This window comes from Bos mutus, chromosome 5 (genome assembly GCF_027580195.1).
Source record: "Bos mutus isolate GX-2022 chromosome 5, NWIPB_WYAK_1.1, whole genome shotgun sequence".
NCBI classification, from domain to species: Eukaryota; Metazoa; Chordata; class Mammalia; order Artiodactyla; family Bovidae; genus Bos; species Bos mutus.
In genome coordinates, this window is record NC_091621.1 from 21,314,846 (window position 1) to 21,342,379 (window position 27,534).

The window sequence follows — 27,534 nt, forward strand, 5'->3', positions numbered from 1 at the left end:
CATCAGTTTTTTTTTTTATAGCATCTCTTCCTTACGCTCCAGCATGCTATCCATAATGAAAAAGAACATGCAAAAGTCCCTAATTTATGAACTAATTGGGTTTCCCAGAAATGAATGCTATACCGTTCTCTGAAATCAGAAAGCTTAAAACTACTAACTCCTTAAAGGCAAAGATTTTTCATACTCATCTTTGTATTCTCCTCCTCCTCTTGTCAATTACCTAAGATACACCTTACCCATAAAAGGCATTCAATTAATATTTGTTGTATTGAAAGAAAGATTGGTTCTCAGACCACCTTCCCAGATCTCTTTTATCTTTGAAATAAACAGGGAATTATATAGATTTAACATTTTTTTTTGATTGATCCTAGTTTTGGGGGAGGAATTTTCAAAAGTTCTCTCTGGCACCCTTTTGATACTCAGTCTGCCTCCTCTTTTTCTTCATGCCTTTCTGTTCTTGCCTCGATAATGAACATGCAAAGGAAGGAAACTGGCATTTTTGAGAATCTGTTACATGTGAGGCATTTGTGCCACTTGATCTTATATAGGACAACCTTGTGAGGAAATATTCTTTTTTAATAGTAGAGCAAATTGAGATGCAGAGAGATGTAGTGGCGTAAGGTCGGTCACTTGGTAAGTGGTGAAATCAAATTTAAATTCTGGGCTGTTCAGAACCCATGTTCTTCCTGCTGCAGTGTACTTCCATAGTACTGTGAGGTTTCCACACTGGCTACTCTCTTCCAAGTGCTTGTACTTAACTGCTGCTTACTTCACTGATCCTTCACATGCATTTCCAATTCCAGTGGTGCTGCTGTTCTCAGCTGGTTACAGGAGAAAAGCAGTCCTATTAAATCGATTTACACAAAGTCCAAATAGTGAAGACCCAAGATAACTCTAAGTCTCTTTACATTTTTTAAAGAAGCATACCAGTAAATTCCTAAAGGGTGGAATTTTAAAGAATATTACAAAATGAAATGAAGATGTTTGGGGGTAGTTTAAGGGTGACAGTTAAGAGTGGATTTCATTTGCCACCTTAGGGTTAGCCCTGCTAAGTTGCATCTGTTTCTCACAGCTTCTCTGATTTTGAACATTCTCACGAAACACCAAAGAGTTATATAACATTAATCACAGCATTGAATAGTGCTCTGTGTGCATACTGAGTAAAGGGGTAGAGTGAAATGGTGGGTAAAGGCAAAGGTATGTGTGGTTGGACTGGGAGGATGGGCAAGTGGGTTTGGGAAACGCATATTGGGTGGATTAGCTACCATGAGGAAATTGTTTCAAGATAAATTATGGACCTGGGTGTTTTTAAGTTGGAGATGTCATAGGCCAATTATATTAGAATGTCATTGCAAATATTTACTTTTGTTTCTGTCATTGCTGATATTATGGTAAGTCCTTAATTATTCTTCAGTAATAGAAATTTTCATTGGGTCTGTTTTTGATGGACTATTTCTTTAAAAAGACTTTTCTTCAGAGGATCACTGTCTGTCACAGAGTTCTGTACCACGTAAAATGTCTAATTCATACTAAGGACAAATAAAAAAATTTTTTTCTCAGTTACTATGAGTTTAATATTTAAGTGGACTGTTAATTTCATTTTAATTCGATTAGCTTTATTAAAATCAGGTTAGAACAAATCCTTACACACATACAATTAATAATTCTTGCTTTAGTATCCATAGTATCCAGAACCATGTACTCGAGGAGTTATATTAGCATTTAAACTTTTTCCTAGTGTTTTAGCCAAGTATTTACAGTAGTTGATTGATCAGTAAAAATTTATGATTTTAGACCACTGTCATCTTGAAAAATCATGGGCTCCAAAGAAAAAGGGAGAGTTTAAATTAGTCAGTGTGTCATTTCTCAATTCAGGGTATAGTTAATATTGAGAAAATTTTTTTGGTAACTTTTTATTTCCTGAGAAGTGTTTACTTCTCTAAAGACTATAGGTTACCACTTTTGTGCTGTAATGGATGTTAAAGATAGCAAACAACTGAAGAGTCTCAAATCATATGGGAATTATTTGGAAAATAAGAAAGGTTGCTATAAAAATTAGAACCCTTAGTTAGGTTAGGGTTAGTTAGGGTCGCTTAGTTAGTTAGGCCCTTAGTTAATTAGGGTCGCTTGTCAGAGGAAACAGTACTTAGCATAGATTTTAACCAACTTGAGTTTTCTTAGATTTATTTTCCAAGGGAAGGTTATTTACATTGTAGAATAAATCTTTGCTTTACATCTCCACTTCTTTTAAGCATCCTCCTTTAATGTTTATTTTTCTTTGTTTTCACTGCTGTCATGAATGCTGACATAAGTGGAATGCTATGCCAGGTAATGTCAGCATCAATGCACATATACAGATCATTATCTCAACATTGCCTTTTTCTTTAAAACTGCAAGTGAGAGATAGCAACATGAAGTTTTTCATTTACAAGGCCAAATGCCTTAATCTTACATTTGACTATCATATATTATAAGTTGTTTTTATTATCCTAGCTTACAATAAATATACTTGAACTTGACTGAAAAGATTTGTGTTACACAGAAATTATATAAACAGAGAATCTGCTATTTGAATAAATATAGGAAATAAGGAAATCAATGAAGTTGTGAAATCTTTCAAAATTGTATATTTAAGCCCTGACTCAAAACTGTAACAATTACAACCACCTAACACCGCTTTCAACTACTGTCAGTATATATAGAACATTTTTACATAATCATTATGTATGATTTGTGTTCTTCTGTCCTCACAGTTTCCCTCATTCTTTTCATATCTATATAGTCTTATTGCTAAAAATTCTCTAATTTCAGTAGCAATGAATAAATATACTTTGGAATTTTTTTCTGACATTAAAGTGTTATTTGCTGATTTTATTCAGTATATTCTGTTTTATCAGTCTATATATCTGTGATTTTTTACAAACATCCATAGAATATCCCATATAACATTCTCAATAAATAATTATGTAAGAATCATTGGTGGAGATACAAAGATGGGTAATATAATTCACCTACAATCTGTGTGTTAATGCAAGAACTATATTTGAAAAGTGTGTTTGTACCATTCATTGTATTTAGCTTACCTGCTCCTTCATTTACTTTTTGGAGCTCTTTGTCAGAAATTTTCCCTTCCTGAAGACATACTTCTTGAGGTCAGGATCAATATCTTATTCTTCCTTACATTGCTGCTAGATAGCGCATTACATGGGGAATAGTCATGAAGTGAAGTCCCTCAGTTGTGTCCGACTCTTTGCGACCCCATGGATTGTAGCCCACCAGGCTTCTCCATCTATGGAATTTTCCAGGCATGAGTACTGGAGTGGGTTGCCAAGCCCTCCTTAAATGTAGGCTAATAAATGAGTCACTCCAAAATTCAAGGAAGACTCCTTGAGTGTTGCCACTAGTATATTTTCGACCTCTCTTTAGTTTTGTGTGTTATGATTGAGTACATAAATTTTGTCATATTTAGATCATGTCAGCCTGTTAACAGTAATGAAAGAGACAGATTCTAAACAGAAAATTCTGAGGCTTATATGGTAAATGTCAGGTGGAAGTATAGATGGGCCTGTTATAAGAATATCAGGAAGACTCCTAATCCAACCCAAGACTATGAAGCTGAGCCTTCATGCTCGAAAAGGAGTTAGCCAGGCAAATAAGGTGTAGGAGTAATAAGTAAGGGAAGTTACTTAAATGCATGAGTATAAAACAGTTTGGTCTATTGGGTACCTGTCCAACTACTGCCATTGTGTGACTTCCTGGGTAGCTTGATGGAAAGAGTGTGAATTAGGGAGGTGACACTTTCATATAAGTATTTTTATACTCTGTACATTACTCTGACAGCAGTGTGAAAGGCATATTTCAGTGCATCATCAGTACAGAAGGGGTCTGTTGGTAGACTGCTACTGTAACCCAGGATAGAAGATACGGGGGACTGTACTTTATTGCTTGCTAACAAATTGACCTAATGGATCGGAGTGCTTTCTCTGCCACATAATGTGTTTTTCTTTATTCTTTTCCCCCCTTTTTTAAAAAACAAATTTTAACTTTTATCCTGCCTTTATTATATCATACTTTTTTGATACCATATTTTCTAATTTTTAAAATTGTTCCAAAATATTTCAGCAAGTGATTGTAATTTAGGTATGTTTCAGTATTTAGAATTATTTCTTTAAGATACATTTCTAGGAATGAAATTATTAAAGGATATGAACCTGTTCTTGAAATTTTTTATCACTGCTTTCTAAAAAGATAAAAGTTTATGCTTTTACCAACTGTACGTGACTGTATTTTTATAGCATCCTTGTAAGATTACTATTTTAAAAAATCTTTTCAGTCCTTGAACAAGCAAATGACTTCTCATTTTAATTGACATTTCTTTTTAATGTTGAACATTTTTCTCTGAATATATTAAATTATTTTTTCATTTTAGGTTTTTTTGGAGTTTTTGTGTTTTCTTTATCAAATATTTGAGCTATTTATATAGCAAAATATTAACTTCTCATGTTTATATCATATTATCTGCATCATTTACTTCTTAATTTTTTATCTGTGCTGCTAAGTCACTTCAGTCGTGTCCGACTCTGTGTGACCCCATAGACGGCAGCCCACCAGGCTCCCGTGGCCCTGGGATTCTCCAGGCAAGAACACTGGAGTGGGTTGCCATTTCCTTCTCCAGTGCACGAAAGTGAAAAGTGAAAGTGAAGTCGCTCAGTTGTGTCCGACTCTTAGTGACCTCGTGGACTGAAGCCTGCCAGGCTCCTCCGTCCATGGGATTTTCCAGGCAAAAGAGTACTGGAGTGAGGTGCCATTGCCTTCTCCATAATTTTTTATCTAGATGCTTTTTATTTGTATGTAATCTAACTTTTTTGATTTGTTGCTCTATACTTAAGTAGTCTTTCTCCTTCCATGTAGTTGATAGTCGCTTTTGCTTTCTTCTTGTTTTTCTATGGTTTGATGTTTAGACGAGGACCTAGGTGTTTTTTCTTTTGCTGAATTACTGACTGTAGCAACATCATTTGTTGAATAATTCTTCCTTTACCTGTAATGTACTTTTACGATGACACTGTTCATAATTTTATTTGTCCTCATATTGAATCATTTAAAATATTTTCAGGTATTTTGAACCATTAAACTTTTTTAAGTTTTTCCCATAACTAGATTTTAAAGGTTTTGAGGATATCAGTCATGTCTCCATCACATTTTATTTCTTTCACAAGAGCTATAGTTTGTCATTTAATGACTGGTAAAATTTTTAAAACCTTTTATTAACCCCTGTTAGTGTGATTCATAGTGGGGTACCCTAGTTTAATTCTTTTTTTTCCAGGATAAAACCTGCAATTTTGCAGTGAAACTGCTCAGAGCAAGGAAACCCCTAGGATATGGGGACCTGCTGGATCTCTTTCAGGTGTGTGAAAGTGCATCATTTGATCTCACAGTTATACAATTTGGAAATAAACACAGAGTTTCAGTCTATTAAAGGAGTTGTGCTTCTGAAGGGACTTATGTAGAAACTAAACTTTTTCTTTTTTTCCTTCTCTCCACCCACTCCTCCTCACCCCGCCCCCCCCCCGCCCCCACCACAGGTTTTGATTAAAAAGCATTGACCTTTTCCTCTTTTTTCCCCTAGATTTTTTTTAAAATGGTTAAAGCAACATACATGTTGCTTTATATTTTTGCACAGCCTTTTCCTCAGTGTGATCTCTAAACTCTAAACCTATGAGAAGGTTTTTATGTGAAGTCACCCTTAAGATGCATGTAATTAAAATTACTGTTTATAAAGAGAAAGCAGCAATTGCCCAGTTAGAAGAGTAGGATTAATTTCTGATTTTTAGGATCATTATGACATTTAGAAGAAGAGAAAAATAATTAGCAACTTTTAAAAAATGATCTTTATCTTCATTGTGATCTAGATCTGGTAGATACGTTTGTTTTTCACATTATGCTTCAAAAAACAGAATAGATCAATAGGTTTTCTTTTTTGATTGTTGATCATCTATTTTGGATAATATAGAAATTTCCTTTGATCATTATATTCTCACATAAACTGGGAGGAAAAAAGTAGGAAGGATGGATACCTTTGAGTTACATTAAAATACAGTTAATTATTTTTATTACTACATTAATTTTAACTCAGCTTGATAGAGCTGAATAGCTGTTACTGAATGTATAATTCACCTTATTTTATTCATTCTAAGATAAGACAGTTTTTTCACATGTTAATATTCCCCAAATTAGCATGCATTTTACAGCTGATGGTTTCTTAGAATCACTGTGGGCCAGATACTTTTGTAGTTGTCTTTTTCAGTGAACTTGTTCATAGTTGTTCATACTATCACATCAGTTGAGTTGCATGCATTGTTGATATCATGTAAGTTTTGTTATTTGAAATGTTACCTTTCTTGTGCAGAAACTTCTGTTAACATCTTATGGTAAGATCAAAAAACACTGGCATCAAAGCATGCAGAATGGGTGTCATTAGCTTAGAAGAGTATCTCAGAGACAGTAGTAAAGTGCTCTCAAGCAGTGAGGCATTGCAAACAATCCAGTTAAAAAATGGACAGAAGTTCTAAATAGACATTTTTTCCAAAGAATACATGCAGATGGCCAACAGGTACATGAAAAGATGCTCAACATCATTAATCATTAGTGCTATGCAAATCAAAGGCAAACAAGGGTATCACCTTACACCTGTTAGAAGGAAGGACTGTTACCAAAAAGATAAGAAATAACAATGGCCTTCTTGACCTAAAGGATGAAATTAGGAGGAAAAATTGTAAATTATTAGAAAGTATTGTATCATTGTTTAATTAGCATAGGTAATTGGCCCTGATTTTCTTTCTGGTGATATATTTGTGTCTTAAAATAATTGTCATCAGAGATTCTGTAGAAGTACACTGTGTTTCCTTCTGTGGAGACAAATTCCCTTTCCTTCATTCTTCTGATGACTTTAGGCAGACAGCTTTGAAATGTTTCATTGGTTTCTTTTAGACACTTTTAACTCTTAATTTCCATTTGCATCATATGCTGTTTGCCTTAAAGAGTGGCAGCATAATGCTGTGGAAAGAGTAGTGAACCTGGGATTAGAAGATATATTTTTGGATTCTGGTTTTGCCACCTACTTATTGTGTCATGGGGTTCAGATCATGCCCTATAAACTCTGCATGAGTATTACGATACTCAAATGAGAAACACATGTTACTGTCATAAAAATTTTAAATGCAGCTTATTAATATTGAAAACTTACATTTGTCTGAACAAGATTTAATAATTTGAAACATTCTGCAGAGTTGGGGTGGCATCAGACTTCAGTGATTTTGGCAGAATTGAATATAGCAGGATATTTACTGCTTCAGAATAGTATTTTTTGAGCTTTATTGTCATCTTTTAATCACTCATAAAAATGTTTTGTGACATTGTTATGGAAATTTTATGTCTCTCGTTTTGAAGCAGAACCTTGATGCAAAAGAAAGCAAGGAAATAACGCAAAGGAGCTGTTTTTTGGAAACACTGTTCATTGCCAGTCATATTTGCCATCTCTTAGCTGTGATTTATGCTGGCATACTGAAGGATTTTTACAGAGCATGCTGTAGGGAATAATAGTCTTTATTTGCCATACCATAAAGAAGCTTTGGGAGAAGAAAGAAGGGATTTTAAGTGATAAAATTAATGTTAACACTAGCTTTACACTTTTAAAGGTGACTCTGGGTGACTTTTCCACAATTTCTTTTGAAACACATGTTAAAAGTCAAGATTTGTGTGACTTTATTACAGGTTTTAACCTATTAAAATAATTGATGTATGCAATACATTTGAAAACAAATACTTAACCTATAAGTTTAATGCTCTTGTGACTTGGAATTTTATGTTATTTATTCAAATTCCCTGAGGATGACAAACGTGAAATGTGTCGTATTCATCTTTGTGTAGCTACCCACTAAGTGTGTGTGTACTGATTTAACTTCATTTTGTAAGTTTAAATTATGTATAATTCAGTTTGTGCATTTTCTAATCTTTTACATTTTTGTTGCTATTTGAAAACTTCTGAAATAACTGGCTTGGTAGAAGGAGTTATTTTAAGATTTGGAATTATAGCATGTTCATCCAATTAATTTAAAGCTATACTTCAGTATTAAGAGTAGTAATGTTATTGTTTTTAATGGGTTTACTTCTTGAAGAAGAAATTAGAGCCAGTGAATTAAAGGCATGTAATAAAATTCTAGGGAGTTCTGAATATTCATTCAGAAATGTGGTAGGGTTGATGTCTATACTATTTTTAATTACTTTTCTGTTCTAGAATATGAGTTCTTATTCCTATTTTCCCTTCTACACTATTGAAGAAATAGTCTTACTCAGAGGCAAGAGAGAACTTCTGAGAAGTTGCCCTTAAAGAGTTTATAGAAGACGGAGGAGAACCAAAGGACAGAGTGTCAGGAGAAAGGCATGGGAAAACTGTACTTAAGGAGGGTAGTTTAGGTATAGAGTCTGAAGTATTTTAACTCTTACTGCTTGATTTTTATTTTCATATTTATTTTATATTAAGTGATTTTTATTAAGATTGTCATTACTGGTTGTAATTATGTGAAAAATGTTCTTATTTATGAATTATGTTTAAATTTTTATTTTATATGTGTTCTAAATAAAGCATTGAAGGAAAACAGCTCAGAGGTTGTTCAACCTTTTCTAATGGGTTGTGGAACCAAGGAACCAAAGATCACTCAACTATGTTTGGCTGCCATTCAGAGACTCATGTCCCATGAAGTGGTATCTGAGGTAATGTGAAGATTTTATCTGAATTGTGCACCTACAATCAGATCAGGAGTTTTCTCAAGGAGAGAATAAAACATGCCTGGTATTTAATATAAATCAGTACTTGAAGGACATGGCTTCATTTTCAAAGGTTGCCAAATTGTCTCATTATTAAACACTCAGTATAGATGGGCTAAATTTTGTCAAATCTTTTGGAATCTTAAGAAGTCATGTGTGCTCAGTTGCTTAGTTGTATCTGACTCTTCATGGCCCCATGGACTGTAGCCCACCAGGCTTCTCTGCCCATGGAATTTTCCAGGCAAGAATACTTGAGTGGGTTGCCGCTTTCTACTCTAGGGGATATTCCCAAACCCTCATCTGTTGTGTCTCCTGCATTGGCAGGAGGATTCTTTACCACTAGTGCCACCATAGTTCATTAATATAGATAATTTTGAGAACCAAGCAAATTTTCAATATCAGTGATGAAGAATATCATTCATGAATTACTTTTTTAAAGGTAGGAGAGAAAATCATGACTTTATTTCCTAGATTGTCTGAAGTGTTGCTCGTTTAGGGTATTCATATCTAACCTCATGATGGTAAAAACAGGAAAAACATTGTATTAGTATGAATCTGCATCCTGCTTGTCTGCTTAACTTTGTACTTCGTAGGGTACTTTTTAATAGAAATGGTAAATTCTTTTGCCTTTGGTATAACATTCTAAACAGTATCAGATTTAATTGAGTTTGTAAATGTGTTGTTAATTTGAGTTGTATTTTTTCTATAACTCGTTTTCCGTCTTGTCAATGAAATAATACAGTAACAGACTCATAATTTGTATATGTTTATATTCATAAGTGTCCAAATGAAATATACCCCTATTATTTTAGAAATGAGCCTTGATTTTGGCAAGGTATTTCAGAACTGCATGTTGCTGTTTGCCTATATTCAAATGGTACATTTTAAATCTTAAAGCATTTTTTTTGAGAAGAAAATTAATTGGTTGCAGTTCTTGAATTAGTTGAGAGATGTGTATTTGGATCTATAGATTTAGAAACATAGGTTTTTGTTAATGTGATCAAGAAATTCTCTCCAGGTAAGATTATATTTGCATACTTTTTCTTGCTTAGGGACCCAACATACCTATATTTTATTTGTTGACAATAATTAAAATACTTGTTTTACAGACTGCAGCTGGAAATATAATTAACATGCTTTGGCAGCTAATGGAAAATAGTCTTGAAGAACTTAAGCTGCTTCAAACAGTTCTTGTTCTTTTAACAACCAATACAGTAGTTCATGATGAGGCACTCTCTAAGGTAGGAACCTGTTTGTCCAAGTTCATTAAGGGCTTTGGGACAGTATTTGGATAAGCTGACCGAAAGAGGAAAGCCTAGTGCTGTTTGAACTAAAAGCAACTTTCCTGTAGCTATTGTGATAATGCACATTGCATGTTAAAAGCCTTCAGTGCCTTATTTTCCACAGATTAGAGATGATATCAGGTTAGGGTGATTAAACAGACTCCCTTGGATATAGCTGACAGCCTTGGTTATGAATACAATACGGAAAAAGAAAAGTAGCAGAAGAAAAGGAATAGAGAAAGAAGAAAAGAAAACAGTATTTGTTTCCAGGTATCAATGTTGTCCACAATTATCTTGAGTGTTCCTGACAGCTCTCTCTTCCCCCCTTTCAAAATAATTTCACATGTAAAATGTATGTAAGCCAGATAACTTAAGTCTGCCCCTGAAGCAGCTGGAGAAGTGTCATTTTGGCATTAATACTAGATAAGGCTGCATGTATGAAAGCTCTTTCTCATTCCTACTCTCTTTGAAACATATAACAACTGTTATATTATGTTTCATCTTTAAATTTTTTTTTTAATTGTGAAATATTTCCAAAGAACAGAAAGTACAGAGAGTAATGTAAAAACAGCCTCAATTAATAGTTTATTATTTAGGGTAAAAGGTGCATTTCACATTACCTTTGCTAATCTTATGTGTCTTTATATTCACTGAGAGTTTGAATTGTTTAAAAATACTGAAGTTTCTGTAGCTTTATTGTATAAAAGAGTGGGACTTTTATACTTTTAGCGAAGGTGATTGAAACAGCAAAACATAAATTATTTGCGGTTACATCAGATAAAGATAATAACCATATTCATCAACTTATTTCATGCTAAATGAATCTTGTTTTTTTAGGCAATTGTTCTTTGTTTTCGATTACACTTCACAAAAGATAATATTACAAATAATACAGCTGCTGCTACAGTGCGACAAGTTGTTACTGTTGTTTTTGAGAGGATGGTTGCTGAAGATGAAAGACACAGAGGTAAAGTGATGAAAGTTGTTTCCTTTTGCCTGTGGGTGACTCTCATGTCCATGATTATTCATTTAATGATTGTCTGCCATTCCCCTATGAACTTAGGCTACCTAATAATTAGAATACTTTAGAAAGTGTATTAACGTCTTTATTACTGATAATGGCAAACCAAAAGGTAAATCTCTCACAATTTTGTCACCCTAAGAAGTGGACCCTGTTTTCTGTATTTATTTCTAATATATTCAAAGTTTTATGTTGAAGATGGTAATAGCACATTTTATACAAGGTGTTGCATCGTAAGTATTTTTAGCCAAACGGTACATATGATTATTTTGTGTTACATTTTAATTTTTGTAATTGAAATTTTAATTGGTTGCATTATATTTTGTGGCTATTCTGTAATTTAATGAACTACTTATGTTCTGTAGTTCAGTATTGTTCTGAGTGTCTTCCTACATATATATTTCGATTTGAATTATTTTTTTAAAGTAAATTTTCAAAAGTGAGTTTCCCTCATGTGAATTTTTGTCTTTGCCTATTAATATGTATTAATCAAGAATATTTATTAGTGTAAAGCCTACTCTTCATATTTTCATCAAATCCTTTTATTTGTAATTTTTAACATTTTCATAATTTGAAACATTTCCTAAAAACTTAGAAACATATCGTGTCACAGAGCTTATAGATACTGTTTCTGTTATAATTTTTATAATTTGATAAATTTTAAGTTTTTTTATTTGTTATCCTTATTAGATGAAAAGTAAAACTTTTCCACGTGATAAGTTGAAAAAATCATGAGGTGCTATCATCAAGAACAGCCTCTCTGTTTTATGGAGTCAAGAAACGGAAGATTAAACTTTTTTTTAAGTTTTTTTCACCCCTAAACTCTTGATATTATACAGTCTTTCATATCATTTGGTGTTATTTTGGTAATATTGGTATAAAAAAAATAGCAATACTAGTAAATAATAATAGTTCTGCCTACTCTAATAATTATTTCACTTTATCTGAATTTAACCATTGGTCAAATTTTTCACATTCTGTTTCAGGCATTTTTCATCTATTTGTTTATTAAGATATTCCCACTAACTTTTGTCTCACTTTTCCAAGGGGAAATGCAGGTGGAATTCTAACAGTTTGAAATATAAAGGAATTAAACGTAGAGGATAAAACAGAGCAGTTCTCCAGTTTGAATGTCTTATATACCATAATCTCAATATAATTTCTGAATTGATAGTTTGGCTGTGTGTCTAATATCACACTTAATACTTTCTAATAAGGTAGAAAATATTTAGAACCTCTTCCTTTTCAAGTAGTCATTAGTCAAGATTTATTCGAAACAGTTTGCCATGACTTACAGGAAATAGTATCTTGTTAATATGCAAAGAAATTGAGAAGCCCCATTCTAGGTGACTCTTGGCTAGTCAATAGCTGTCACTGACATAGTACTTAATGGCAGGTCAAGCAGTTAATTCTCTTGAAGATGGTGAGATTATAGAGAAATTAACTGTGGTAAATATTTATATGTTTGATATTTAAAGATACATTCAAATATGACATGGGTTTCAAATCCATGAAATAAAATGACTAGAGAAAGGGGTACTAGGAAAATCATATGTATTGACAAAGATAATAAGCTTATTAAAATGAACATGAGATAGTGAAGAGTTTTTTTTTTATGATATGTATAAAAATGTAATTCCCAATTTTTCTTTCCATTTTGGAGGCATGGTTGTGAACTTAAAGTTTATAATTCTGTAAATACATACTTATTTTCAATATACCTTTTAGGCAGTATATATGATTTGTTAAAAGCACCAAGAACTCCTAAAACCCTTCTTATTTTGATTGCAGATATTACAGACCAACCAGTACTAGTCCAAGGAAATAGTAACAGAAGATCTGTCAGTACCCTCAAACCTTGTGCTAAAGATGCATATATGCTTTTCCAGGTATTTCCATTGATAAGAATAATTTTTATAATATAGTTTTGTGTGAATTTTTGATTTTGGAATTTTGTATCTGATTTAATTTTTAAGTGTTTTTTTTTTCATTGTCGTTTTAAAGTGTCAAAAAGTAGTATAGATTTAAAAAGAAAAAAGTAGTACAAGTTTCCTCCACTATCTGATAGTAGCACATTTCTGTGAAACTTCAAAATGGCTTAAGTGAAAAAGCAATTACCTTAGGACACAATTACCTAACGAATGCACAAAATAAATCAAGATAAGCACAGACACACACACAGCTCAGAGCTTTGGCAGCTTGATGCTGAGATGCTGAGTATAGTTCCTGGAGAAAGAACTTGAAGGTACCACTCTTGCTACTGAGGGGGTGGGGTGTGCAGCCTCTGTTATGGGCTGCTTGCAAAACAAATGCGGAACATGGTTTTCATTTTTGTCTTTTTTTTCTTTTTTTAAAGAAAATTGAAAATCTTCAGATTTTCTTCTGCTTAAAGAAAGTCTGATTTCTTCTGGTTAAAGAAAATAGATGTTAATCTAGGTCTTTTGTAAAAACTAAGTGGTGAAGAACTTTTGGAAAGCATGTGTTATCTGTCTAAAACATTAAACAGCATCTATACCTAATTAGCCGGAGAAGGCGATGGCACCCCACTCCAGTACTCTTGCCTGGAAAATCCCATGGACAGAGGAGCCTGGTAGGCTGCAGTCCATGGGGTCGCTAAGAGTCGGACACGACTGAGCGACTTCACTTTCACTTTTCACTTTCATGCATTGGAGAAGGAAATGGCAACCCACTCCAGTGTTCTTGCCTGGAGAATCCCAGGGACAGAGGAGCCTGGTGGGCTTCTGTCTATGGGGACGTACAGAGTCGGACACGACTGATGCGATTTAGCAGCAGCAGCAGCATACCTAATTAGCATGATAAAATGTTATGTTTCACTTTAAGGAAATAAAATGAGTGAAATCCTGAACTAGTTATATTAGGAATGACTAGTCATATAAAATACTTCCTTTAATAGGAAAATTAAAATATTTACTTAAATTCTGCTCTATTTTTACATTACTTGTCATGAATAAAATGAGATTAACCTGCGCTAAAAATTTTATTAATTTTGATTAGAGAGTCTTTAAAGCAATGTTAGAATAACATTTTGTCTCTACTCTGTATATTAAGGTTACTTACATAATCAACTATACAATTAATTAAAATTTGAATTATCAATACTTAATTTATAAGGAATAAAACCTGATAAGAGATATTTGAAATAATTTTTATGAGCTATGAATTTTGAAAAGGACATTGCATTAGTTTTTGCATTATATTTTATATAAAATATAAAATAAATAATATAAAATAAATATTTTATTTATTTTTTATTTATTGTTTGATTTATTTTCCAGGACCTTTGTCAGTTGGTTAATGCTGATGCCCCTTACTGGCTAGTAGGTATGACAGAAATGACCCGAACATTTGGCCTTGAATTACTTGAATCAGTCCTGAATGATTTTCCACAAGTCTTTTTACAGGTAAACCATTTGTGGTATCTTGCAACAAAATTAATCTTTCATTTTTTTCAGAGATAGTTTTAAAGAAAGCAAGATGTATTTTTCCCCCACATTAAAAGATGCAAAAAATTATAGCTTCAGACCTTAGACATAATAATCTACTGTTATTTTAACTTTTGTTGTGCGCAAGCATTTTGAAATTTTAATGTTAGAAGGAAACCCTAGAGTCTTGTCTGGTCAAGCATTTCCCAATCTAAGGGTGTATGAAGGAGCTCTTTTTATAATGTTTATAATTATATATTATATATAGAGGCCTGGCGTGCTGCTATTCATGGGGTTGCAAGGAGTCGGACACAACTGAGCAACTGATCTGATCTGATACATATTATAATGTTTGTGATGTGAACTCTTTTTTATAATATTTAAAAGCCTTAAAAGTTGTTGCTAATTTTTGTATGCAGCTGTGTGCTTTTACGTAATTTAAATGGAAAAAAAGTCATCAATGCTTATTTAATAAATTTAATGTGCTGTGCAGAATATTTCAAAACAGTTGATAGGGAAAAAAGTGAGAAAGAATTCAAACTTCTCATTTTACTTGTAAGAAGCTAAAGTCTAAAAGTAATTCAGTGATTTACATGGGTTTTTTAGTTATTTGCAGATCTTGAACTAAAATTGAGAACTTTTAACTGTACTCTAGCTCCTTTCCCTAATATGTGGCCCCTCCCTAGGTCAGCTATTTGATCTTTGCTCTTACCTAACAACACAAGTGAATCAAGTGCCACAAAAGTAGAAGACCCTTTAGCCCAGGAGTCGGTGTTGAAATCTTTACTACATGGCTTATAGTTTTTGTCCATATTAGATAAGTCTTCAGTGCTTTCAGTGGTATTGAACAATATTAACTGAGGATTCCCTTTCTTGTATTAGCATAGGAGAAGTTAAGGTATAACTTGATTCATAATCTTGTATAAACTGATAGTTGTAACAGCTACCACTTTTGACTGCCTACTCCGTGCTAAACTTTGCCAAATTCCTTACATATCATACTCTCTTTAATCTTCACAAATACCTGAAGTACCAATTATTCCTATTTTACCCAGGAGGAAGCTAAGACTTTGAGGGTTAAATAATTTGTCTAAGGGTTCATCATTTGTGAGTGTCCTCATCCTTTAGCCTCACTGTCATTTTTGTTCCTAAATGACCCAAGTGGACTCCTGCTTCAAGGCCTTTGTACTTACTGCTGCCGGGGCCTGGAATACTTTTCTCCCATATAGATTGTTCTCTTATACTTTTGAGGACTTTACTCAATGGTCAACATATCAGACAAACCTTCCCCACCACTCTGTAAAATGGCAGCTTCTTTTCCTGGCAGCACTCTTGTCTTTCTGACTCCTTGTCATTTTTCTTATTACTTCCTGACATATGTGTTTGTACATGAGTTGATCTATTTTTTCCCCTCATAAAAAAGTAAGTTCTATGAGGCAGGGACTTAGTTCAGTGTTGTACAGGTACCTATAATAGTGCCTGGCATATGGCAGGTATTTGACATATATTTGAATAAATGAGTGAATGAACTGGTAAATGAATTTGAATTAGAAATTTCTGTAGTTTGTATTACATTTTCTAATTTTGTAGGGAAAGGTTTGAAAAAATAGTTTCAGATTTATTGTGCCCAAAATAAGTCTATTCTACTTTATTCTTCTTGCTATAATCCAGAGGAGAAAAAAGAATTACCTTGTGTAAGATCCTAAAATTTACTCCTACAGATCCCTTAAAAAACTAGGAATAAAACGACCATGTGACCTAACAATCCCATTACTGAGCATATGCCCTGAGAAAACCATAATTGAAAAAAACACATGTACCCCCATGTTCACTGCAACACTATTTACAATAGCTAAGACATGAAAGAAACCTAGATGGAATCTGGGAAGATGGTACTGATGAACCTATTTGCAGGGCAGCAGTGGAAACGCAGAGATAGAGAAAAGACTTGGTGGACAAAGTGGGGGAAAGAGAGGGTGGAACAAATTGAAAGAGTAGCGTGGAAACATATGCAATACCATATGTAAAATAGATACCCAGTGGGAATTTGTATGAAGCAAGAAGCTCCAATCCAGTGCTCTCTGACAACCTAGAGGAGTGGGATGAGGTGGGAAAGGTGGGAGGGAGGTTCAAGAGGGAGAGGGCATATGTATACCTATGGCTGACTCATGTTGATATATGGCAGAAACCAACACAATATTGTAAAGTAATTATCTTCCAATTAAAAATAAATTTAAAAATTGCTCCTACGAAATTTTCTTCAAGAGATAAATATTTGTTTTTATTCACTCATTATTCACTCATCCAATCAGAATTTACCAATACCTTACAATCTGCTGGTGAATGTGTTCAGTGCAAAGGGTTCAGTATTTAAGATAGATAAAATTCTTGGCCTTATCGTGCTTATCAGTCTAATTAGAATCAAAACATTACTGAATGATAAACTGTGATGAGTGCAATGAGGGAAAAGTATAAAAAGTGCTATAAAAGTGAGTGACATAGGTACCAAACCTAGTGGAGAGTTGGTGATGAATGAAGGCTGTGAAGCTTTTACCTGAAATATGAAGAGTATTTAGTTGAGAGAAATAGGTAGTATTGGAAAAGAATGTTCTAGAGCAGTGACTCTAAGAAAGGATCGGCCTTCTCTTTTAGAAAATAAGCTCTGCAAGAGCAGGGACAAAATTGAGCTTAACCCTGAATTTCACAGTGACCACAGGACTGGAAAAGGTCAGTTTTCATTCCAATACCAAACAAGGGCAGTGCCAAAGAATGTTCAAAGTACCACACAGTTGTCCTCATTTCACATGCCAGCAAGGTCATGCTCAAAATCCTCCAAGCTAGGCTTCAGTAGTACATGAACTGAGAACTTCCAGATGTACAAGCTGGATTTAGAAAAGGCACAGGAATCAGAGATCCAGTTGCCAACATCTGTTGGGTCATAGAAAAAGCAAGAGAATTCCAGAACAATATCTACTTCTGCTTCATTGTCAATGCGGAAGCCTTTGACTGAGTGGGTCACAACAAACTGTGGAAAATCCCGTGGTTTTTCCAGTAGTCATATATGAATGTGAAAGCTGGACTATAAAAAAGGTTGAGCACTGAAGAATTGTTGTTTTTGAACTGTGGTGTTGGAGAAGACTCTTGAGAGTCCCTTGGACTGCAAGGAGATCCAGTCAATCCTAAAGGAAATCAACTCCGAATATTCATTGAAAGGACTGATGCTGAAGCTTCAATACTTTGGCCACCTGATGTGAAGAGCCGACTCTTTGGAAAATACTCTGATGCTGGGAAGGATAGAAGGCAGTAGGAGAAGGGGACGACAGAAGATGAGATGACTGTGGCATCATCGACTCAATGGACATGAGTTTGAGCAAGTCCGGGAGATGGTAACGAACAGGGAAGCCTGGTGTGTGTCCATGGGGTCGCAAAAGTTGGACATGACTGAGCAACTGAACAAGAATATCACAATTCCTGACATACATAATACAGTTGGCAAGTAAATGCTGAATAAAGCACTGAAATGTGAGGAAATAGGCAGTCTTTTACCTTCTTCAAAATGAACTTAGTGAATTATAGATATATTTTATTAATCAAAGATGACTTCCAACTTTATGGCTTGAGCCATAGGGAATATTCTATGAGGAGAACATTTGCTGGAAAGGGTAGTATGTTCAGTTTTGAACTTACTCCTTTGGAAATACCCAAGTGTACACAGAATAGTAGTTTGATTTATATATCTTGAGCTTGAAAGTAAGGTTTTGGGCTGAAGTTACAAATTTAAACTTCACTGGCACATATGTGAGTGAGTGAGGTCACCTGTTGTGATGATGTGGTAGCAAGGACCTGATATTCTGGAGCTCTGAGGGACCTCGTTGTTAAACGGTGGGCACGAGAGGATGAGCACACAGGAGAGACTCAGCACGGAGGCCAGAAATGTGGGAATGCATTTGAGCATTGCTTTTAGGAATCAGTTATGTCAGGGGCTTCAGTGAAATTTGGTAAGACTGCTAGGGCAGTATTTGCTTTGGCCACAGATAAATACATCATGATGTATATAACAAGAATAGTTTAAAGGGAGATGGAATATAGATTGGTGGGGGTTGTTTAGGAAACATAGCTGTAGTTAGTTGAATGTGAGGGGAAAAAGTTAATATAAAACTTTTAGGAATTGTCTGAAATATTTATGAGTTAACTAGTACATAGAACTGGACATGGAACAACAGACTGGTTCCAAAGAGGAAAAGGAGTACGTCAAGGCTGAATATTGTCACCCTGCTTATTTAACTTCTATGCAGAGTACATCATGAGAAACGCTGGGCTGGAAGAAGCACAAGCTGGAATCAAGATTGCCAGGAGAAATATCAATCACCTCAGATATGCAGATGACACCACCTTTATGGCAGAAAGTGAAGAACTAAAGAGCCTCTTGGGATGAAAGTGAAAGAGGAGAGTGAAAAAGTTGGCTTAAAGCTCAACATTCAGAAAACTAAGAACATGGCATCTGGTCCCATCACTTCATGGGAAATAGATGGGAAACAGTGGAAACAGTTTCAGACTTTATTTTTTGGGGCTCCAAAATCACTGCAGATGGTGATCGCAGCCATGAAATTAAAAGACACTCCTTGGAAGGAAAGTTATGACCAACCTAGATAGCATATTCAAAAGCAGAGACATTACTTTGCCAACAAAGGTCCATCTAGTCAAGGCTATGGTTTTTCCATTGGTCATGTATGGATGTGAGAGTTGGACTACAAAGAAAACTGAGTGCTGAAGAATTGGTGCTTTTGAACTGTGGTGTTGGAGAAGACTCTTGAGAGTCCCTTGGACTGCAAGGAGATCCAACCAGTCCATTCTAAAGGAGATCAGCCCTGGGTGTTCTTTGGAAGGAATGATGCTAAGGCTGAAACTCCAATACTTTGGCCACCTCATGCCAAGAGTTGACTCATTGGAAAAGACTCTGATGCTGGGAGGGATTGGGGGCAGGAAGAGAAGGGGACGACAGAGGATGAGATGGCTGGATGGCATCACCGACTCGATGGACATGGGTTTGAGTGAACTCCGGGAGTTGGTAATCGACAGGGAGGCCTGGTATGCTACTATTCATGGGGTCGCAAAGAGTCGGACATGACTGAGCGACTGAACTGAAGACTATTTAGCAAAGTATGAAAACGGACTTAACTATGCTTTTCATTTTGTCAGTCAATGAAACTACTATAGATGTGAATGTAGAATTTCAAATCACATAACTTAAGAAAAAATTTATTTTTAAAATTTATTTTTGTGGGGGCTATACTGGGTCTTCGTTGCTGTGTGTGGGCCTTCTCCAACTGTGGTGAGCGTGGGCTACTCTAGTGGCAATGCACAAGCTTCTCACTGCAGTCATTCTCTTGTTGTGCTGCACAGGCTTTAGGGCATGCAGCCTCAGTAGTTGTGGCACACAGGCTTTGTTGTTCCATGGCATGTGGGATCTTCCTGGACCGGGGACTGAACTCGTATTTCCTGCATAGTGGGCGGATTCCTTGCCACTGAGCCACCAGGAACACCCTCCATAAGATCCCATTTTTAGGGGGGAAGAATTAAAATTACATTAAAATGAATTTAAAATCTAGAAAGATATATATTTGGAGTCAACAGTGACTCACTAACTTATCTCTGGGAGATACTAAGCAAAACTTTTATTTTTATCTTTTTACTTCTCTGTGTTTTCTTTCCTTTTTTCTGCTTAGTGAACCTGTATTTTTTCTTGAATTAATCTGATTTTTTAAAAGATACATTTTACAAATTAAAAAAAACTACTCTGTGCCTTATCTTTCCTTTTCTGTAAGATTAAAGGATTGGATTGGTTGGTTTTTATTTTTGTATCTTTGTTCTCGGCCTCAGTGAAACTGGGTTGCTTAAAACAACAGAATAATTTTTATATTTGAGGTTAAACATTGACTGTAGACTGGACCTTTTTTTGTCAGTATAACAAGACTATTTTTGGCTAATATATTGAGCAAATTAACAAGTTAAGGGAGGTTTTCTGTGTAATATGCCATAATTATAAATAATATTTAAGAATTCTCTGTAAGATTCTCAGACTTTAAAATAATTATGCTTGTTTGTCATTGTGTTTGTTATCAACTCATTGTGTTCTGTTCAAGTGATCTAACTAGAACAAAATATTAATTAATAAATCTGCTTGTGAATAGAATTATCTTCACAAAATAAAGTCTGAATTATGTAATTTATTTACTGTATTATTCAAATTTTCTCCTCTCCGCTTCCTGTTTAAATGCTTTATCTGTTTGAATTTGTAAAATCTATTTTCTTTTGTTTTTCATGTTTTTAATTGCTGGAATTTCTAATGTCCTACTAAAATTAAAATTCCTAGTAATAAACATCATTTTAATTCCACAATTATTAAATGTTCTTTTTTTAAATTTCAATTCTTTTTAAAACTTCTTGAAATATTATCATTTGATCTTATATTCTCAAAGAGGAATCCTAATTTCAGAATTGTGTGTAAACTTTAAAATGAGCTATATAAACTTATAATTTTATTCACACTGATTATTGAAGCTGGTTATTAACTGTGAGACTTTTATAAGCATTAAGTACAAAGTAAATCAATTCTTTTTTTTCTTTCTTTTTTTTTAATCTTTGCAAATAGCATCAGGAATTTAGTTTCCTCCTCAAAGAAAGAGTATGTCCTCTTGTGATAAAGCTCTTTTCTCCAAATATAAAATTCAGACAAGGTTCCAGCACTTCATCTTCTCCAGCACCAGTTGAAAAACCATATTTTCCTATCTGCATGCGTTTGCTGAGAGTAGTATCTGTTCTGATTAAGCAGTTTTACAGTCTTTTGGTAAGTGTTAATTTTCATGTGTTTATATAATTGCATGAAGCCTTTTCTGCAAAGATGATCTTATTATAGTGTATTTAGCTACTTCAGTTAAGCAAACTTCTTTTTTTTTTTTTTTGAGTACTTATAGGTAATCTCCAAGGTATTTGAAAGTTCATTCTTTGAGTCTCTCTTATGTTTATGTGGTATTTTATACTCCATAACCCTATTGCATTTTATACCTCATTATTTTCTTAGTTCTTGTTTTTTCTTCTCTCCAAGGCTGCCACTGCCAATTTTTTTTTAATACCACCATACATATGACCTGTTATAAAATTTGGTGAATTGTAGCATTAGAAATTAATTTTTATCTTCAGTCCAATATTATATCTATTTTACATACATTTTTGGATGCAAGATATATTGTGATATTCTTGATCATAATTCCGTGTAATGATTGACTCTTAAATATTGAAATAATATTTTTCAGAGAAAATGGTATATTCTCTGAATATATAATTTAAAGAATTATAAACTGCTGAATTTGACTTAAAAATTTTATATTAAGTCAAATTCAGCAGTTTATAATTCTTTAAATTTATATCCTTAATTTTAATTAACAAAAGTAATTGGTTATTGATCATCTACTGTGAAAAGTCAGTATGCTAAATGTTAGCGATAACCAAAGTCATAAACTATTAGATAGTATAAGTAGTTTATACTAAATTCTATGGAAACTTTAAGAAAATTTGTTTTCTATATTGTACACTTATCATGGATTTTCTTTTCATTGTCCAAATCCATTTATGTAAAATGCATTTTGAAATAATCTTTATAAGCACTGTAGTTATAATAATTTTTGGCCACATGAGATCTATCTGTAAGGTATTTAATATATTGCTTGGAAATGCTGTAGGAAATTAAGTCATCTCAGAATGTGTTGCTATTTAGGGAACTATAAACTATCGGGGTTTGGTGCCAAGGGTTTAAGAGTCTTTTGGTGTACTCATCATTGTTGGCTTGGACTATTTTGTTCTAACTTTAAAAAATTAAAATCATTGTTCCCCACAAATGTAAGTATTTGATATAATTTCCAATAATTATACTTAATTGATAAACCAAGACTTTGTTGTCTAATTATATACAGTTAAAATGGAGGGAGATTCTCTGAGTCTTTATACTGATTGGTGGTGGTGGTTTAGTCGCTAAGTTGTGTCTGATTCTTGCGACCCCACGGACTATAGCCCGCTGGGCTCCTCTGTCCATGGGATTCTCCAGGCAAGAATACTGGTGTGGGTTGCCATTTCCTTCTCCATGGGATCTTCCCAACCCAGGAATCGAACTCTGGTCTCCTGCATTGCAGGCAGATTCTTTCCCTACTGACCTAGGAGGGAGCCTTACTTTTAGAAGTTTGGAAAGGTCCGTCAGCATTTGCTGAAAGTTAAAGAAAGGTAGTTTCTCTAAAGATGGAAAGCTTATATCTGTTAGTTGTTGTATTTTCTATATTGTATTTATTTACAGTTTGTCTCAGTCCACAAATAAAACTTTAAAAAAATGTAAATCAGAGTGACAAGTGATAGAATAGGAAGCTCTAGGCACTCTCCCTTACAGAGACACCAACTTTAAAATACACAGAACAGATTGCCTTTGTGTGAACTTCAGAAACTAGCTTAGAAATTATAGCGCCCCAGTCAGGTTTAGGGCCAAAATAAGTTCATTAGAGTGGGTAAGAAAGCCCACTGCACTTACCTGCCATACCCCATCCCACCCTGGCATAGCATGGTATGATCAAGAGAAAATTCCTAACTTATGGATTTTCCTTCATGTAAAAAAGGGTGAAATGTGCAACCAATATCCTGACTTTTGGGGTACTGCTCAAGGAACTGATTTTTGTCTTACCTGACTCTTAGACACTGACAAGAAAGGCCACAACATATTTGGCTGCCAGGGATCTGCTGAGAACAAAGTCAAACCCTGTGGCTTGCAGTACCAGGGAGATTATAGTATAACACAGACACCAGTTCAGTTCAGTTCAGTCACTGAGTCGTGTCTGACTCTTTGCAATCCCATGGACTGCAGCACATGAGGCTTCCCTGTCCATCACCAACTTCCGGAGCTTGCTCAAACTCATGTCCATCGAGTTGGTGATGCCATCCAACCATCTCATCGTCTGTCGTCCCCTTCTCCTGCCTTCAGTCTTGCCCAATATCAGGGTCTTTTTCCAGTGAATCACTTCTTCTCATCATGTGGCCAAAGTATTGGAGATTACACGCAAACCCAGAGAATACACTTTGACAAAAAGCTAGAGGGGACCCCAAAATCTCTAGCTGGGCTGATTGATAAAGATCTTTTCCTGTACAGAAACAATACATAAAGAGTTGGCTATTTTTTCAAATGCCCAAATTTGAACAGAAAATAAGAATATATACAAATAAATGGGAAAACATGGCCCAAAGGAGGAAGATAAATGTATAGAAATTGTCCTTCAAGAAATGGCGATCAGAACTTCCCTGGTGGTCCAGTGGTTAAGAATCTGACTGCCAGTGCAGGGGACCATGGTTTGATCCCTGATCTGGGAAGATTCCACATGCTGGGGTCAACTAAATCTGTGCACTGCAACTTTTAAAGCCTACATGCCCTAGAGCCAGTTTTCCACAACAAGAGAAACTGCCTCAATGAGAAGCCTGTGCACCACAACTAGAGAGTAGCCCCTGCTCACTGCAACAAGAGAAAGCCTGCTTACTGCAGCAAAACCCAGCACAGCCAAAGTAAATAAGAAATGGAGATCAGTGAGTTGCCCAACAGAGAATTCAAAATAACTATCATGAAGATGCTTTAATAGCTGAAAGAGAACATGGAAAACTAGTCAGAAAAATGGTATATGAACAAAATGTCAGCAAAGAGAGAAACTAAAAAAGAACCAGATTCTGAATTTGAAAAATACAGTAACTCAATGGGAAAAAACTCACTAGAGAAGATAGCAGACTGGATCAAGTAGAGAAAGAATGAGCAAAGCTGAAGACAGGTTATTTGAAATTATCAAGTCAGAGGAGCCAAAGAAAAAGAAATGAGCAGACCCTATGGGACACCATCAAGTAGACCAATATATGCACATCTAAGAAAAATACACCGTGTTTTACTTTCACACTCAAAATACCTCTATAACCAAATGTGTGAATATTTTCCCACACTGACCATTCTATGACAGCCAAGTGTCCTACATTTCAGTTGGATTCTGACATCTACGAGAGTTAGCAAAGGCCTCACGGGTGGTGCCTGTGATAAAGAACCTGCCTGTCAGTGAGGGAGATGTAAGAGACATGAGTTCGATCCTTGGGTCTGGAAGATCCCCTGGAGGAGGAAATGGCAACCCGCTCCAGTATTCTTACCTGAAGAATCTCATGGACAGAGGAGCCTGGGAGGCCACAGTCCGTAGGGTCACAAAGTCAGACACGACTGAAGCGACTTAGCATGTACCATGCATTAAGGTATCAGTCCCATGAGGCTGTCCCCTGTGTTAGATGCCATTCCCAAGTAGTGGATCTCCAGGTTACCAACTAGTTCTGTGTAACTTGGCTACAAATTGGAGGTTCCCATGACCCCCTTTTGGGGTTTGATAAGTTGATAAAGTGACTCACAGAACCCAGGGAAACATTTTACTACTGCTGATGTATTACAAAGGACATTTTAAAATGCCAGTGAACAGGCAGGTGAAAACATACATACGGTGATGTCTCCATATTTGGGGGATTTTTATGGAGGTTTTATCATGTAGGCATGGTTGATTATTAACTCAATTTCCATCCATCTCCCCACTCCAGGGAATGGCGAGTGGGGATGAAAGTACCAAGCTTTCTAATCATGGCTTAGTCTCTCTGGTAACCAAACTCTATCCCAGAGTTCACTGAGAGTTGCCTCATTAGAACAAAAGATAATCCTGTCACCCAGGAAATTCCGAGGGATTTAGAAGTTCTGTGTCAGGAACTTGGATCAGAGATCAGTTGTTAGAACAAAAAATGGTCCTAGCCACCCATATTTACAAGGGTTTTAGGAGCCCTCCTAAAATCAGGGGTGGAGACCAACATATATGTTTAATGCATTATGGGAGTTTTAGATGAGAGAAAGGGGCAAAGAGCCTATTTGAACTAATGGCGGAAACTGCAAATTTGAAAAAGGAACATACAAATTCATGAAGCTCAAAAAATTCCCACTGGGAGGATTAATTCAAGAAACAAACTGAGACACATTATAATCAAGCTGTCAGAAGTCACAGACAAAACATTTAAAGCAGAAAGCGAAAAGTGACTGTTCATGTGCAAGGAAGCTTTCATAAGATTTTCGGCAGACTTCTCAGCAGAAACCTTGCCAGCCAGAAGAGGATGGGATGATATATTCACAGTACTGAAAGAAAAACTGTCAGTCAAGAATACTGTATCCAGAAAAACTTTCCTTCAAAATTGAAGGAGAAATGAAGTCTTTCCCTGATGAACAAATGTACAGAGTTTATTATCTGTGACTATACCAAATATATGTCACTTCACTATTGATTCCCTAAATATTATCAGAGTTGTTTTAGGAGGCCTTCTCTCTCTTCCCTCTCTAAAATGCAGGTTTTAACTAAGATAAGGCTTTAGGAAGAGAAGACATTTTCCCCTTTCCTTTTCATATCCACTAGTCAGTAATGAAGAACCCACTCTCTTTCCTGTTCTCCACAATAAGGCAGCATTCTTACATCTTCACCATGACAAATGCTGAATTCACATTTTATTTCTGTTTCCAAGTCAGGAATTACCAGCTTAATTATATTTTGTTTTTATGAAACTTGATGCTGAATTTTATCCCTTCAAAATTTATATTTTGAAGCCCCATTGTGATCATATTTGGAGATGTGACCTTTGGGAGATAATTAGGTTTAGATGAGGTCATGAAGGTAGGATTCCCATGATAGAATTAGTGAGCTTATACAAAGTGTTACTGGAGAGCATTCTCTCTCTGCTATGTGAAGACACAGTAGTAAGGCAGCCATCTGCAAGCGAGGAAGAGAGCTCTCATCAAAACTTGACCATGCTGACACCCTGATCTCAGACTGCCAGCCTCTAGAACCGTGAGAAATAAATTTCTGTTGTCTAAACCACCCAGGTATTTTGTTACGGCAGCTTGAGCAGACTAAGATACTTGGTTTCTGTCCACCAGTTCTGTTATCTAGCAGTTCATCCAGTGACTTTTTCAGAGCTACAGAAATCTTATTTTTAGTAATTTCCGTTTTGGATGAAATTTATGTTATTGAATGAATAATATTCTGGGTATTACAAAGTACTTTACATTTATTCATTTGGAGTTTACTACAACTCTATACAGCAGACATTTGTATTTCTATTTTACAGATGAAAAAACGAGGCTCAGGATATTTATGTAGTTAGCCTGAGATCATACAGTTCGTAAGCTGCAGAGCTAGGATGTTAAGTAATCCTTTTATATCCCCGAAACCCAAGCTCTTAGCCTCACTGCATTTTATACTTCTCTGTTTTCTTAGTTCTCATATCTTCCTCTTTCCAAGGCCAAGTTTCCTGTACTACTCCTCTACCATTCTCTGTATTTTGACCTTAGTCTCCTTGATTTAGGGAGCAGAATAAGGAGAGAGAACCGCACAGCCAGCTACAGTAAAGATCAAATATTGCTGCTTGAATGAAGAGAAAAGCATACTTTGTCTTTCACTCATCAATTGGGAGTGATCACCAACTGATAAAACGTCCCTTCACAACAAGGCAGCTCTTGGACTGTGTTGCAAAGATGAATTCTTCACACAGGACATTAATTCCTCAGTGTTAAAATTTGTTAGGTTGAGAGTTTGCTCAGTGGTGTGCAGCAGTTCAGATGTTATAGTTTCTCCAAGGTCAAAAGTTAGAAGTGTGATAGTTGTGGGGTAAGATATGTGACTTACGTGGAATTCTTCTTTCTTATTTCTCTTGTGTTGTCCTTATTTAAACTTGGAAATGATACATCTCCTAAAAGGCCTACCCTCCAGTAGTAATTTTATACTTTTCAGTTGTAGGACACCTTTATACTAAAAATATTGAGGTGCTTTCATTTATGTGGATTATTTCTAATATTAGTTAACGTATTAAAAATTGCCTGAGTGAT

General features: G+C 35.1%; 1 protein-coding gene across 3 annotated transcripts in view; it reads left to right on the plus strand.

The window, feature by feature from the left end:
• MON2 (MON2 homolog, regulator of endosome-to-Golgi trafficking) overlaps nt 1-27,534 on the plus strand; it is a 116,672-nt gene that overhangs the window by 16,466 nt on the left and 72,672 nt on the right. For 2 of the 3 annotated variants that reach the window (XM_005886921.2, XM_005886922.3), the window contains exons 3-8: nt 8,642-8,769; nt 9,933-10,064; nt 10,944-11,073; nt 12,919-13,016; nt 14,424-14,549; nt 21,223-21,417. In XM_005886921.2, coding sequence (XP_005886983.1) covers nt 8,642-8,769; nt 9,933-10,064; nt 10,944-11,073; nt 12,919-13,016; nt 14,424-14,549; nt 21,223-21,417 — 809 coding nt within the window. Of the gene's footprint in view, nt 1-5,323; nt 5,405-8,641; nt 8,770-9,932; nt 10,065-10,943; nt 11,074-12,918; nt 13,017-14,423; nt 14,550-21,222; nt 21,418-27,534 lie in introns of all 3 variants that reach the window. The other variant, XM_070370527.1, reaches the window with a different exon arrangement.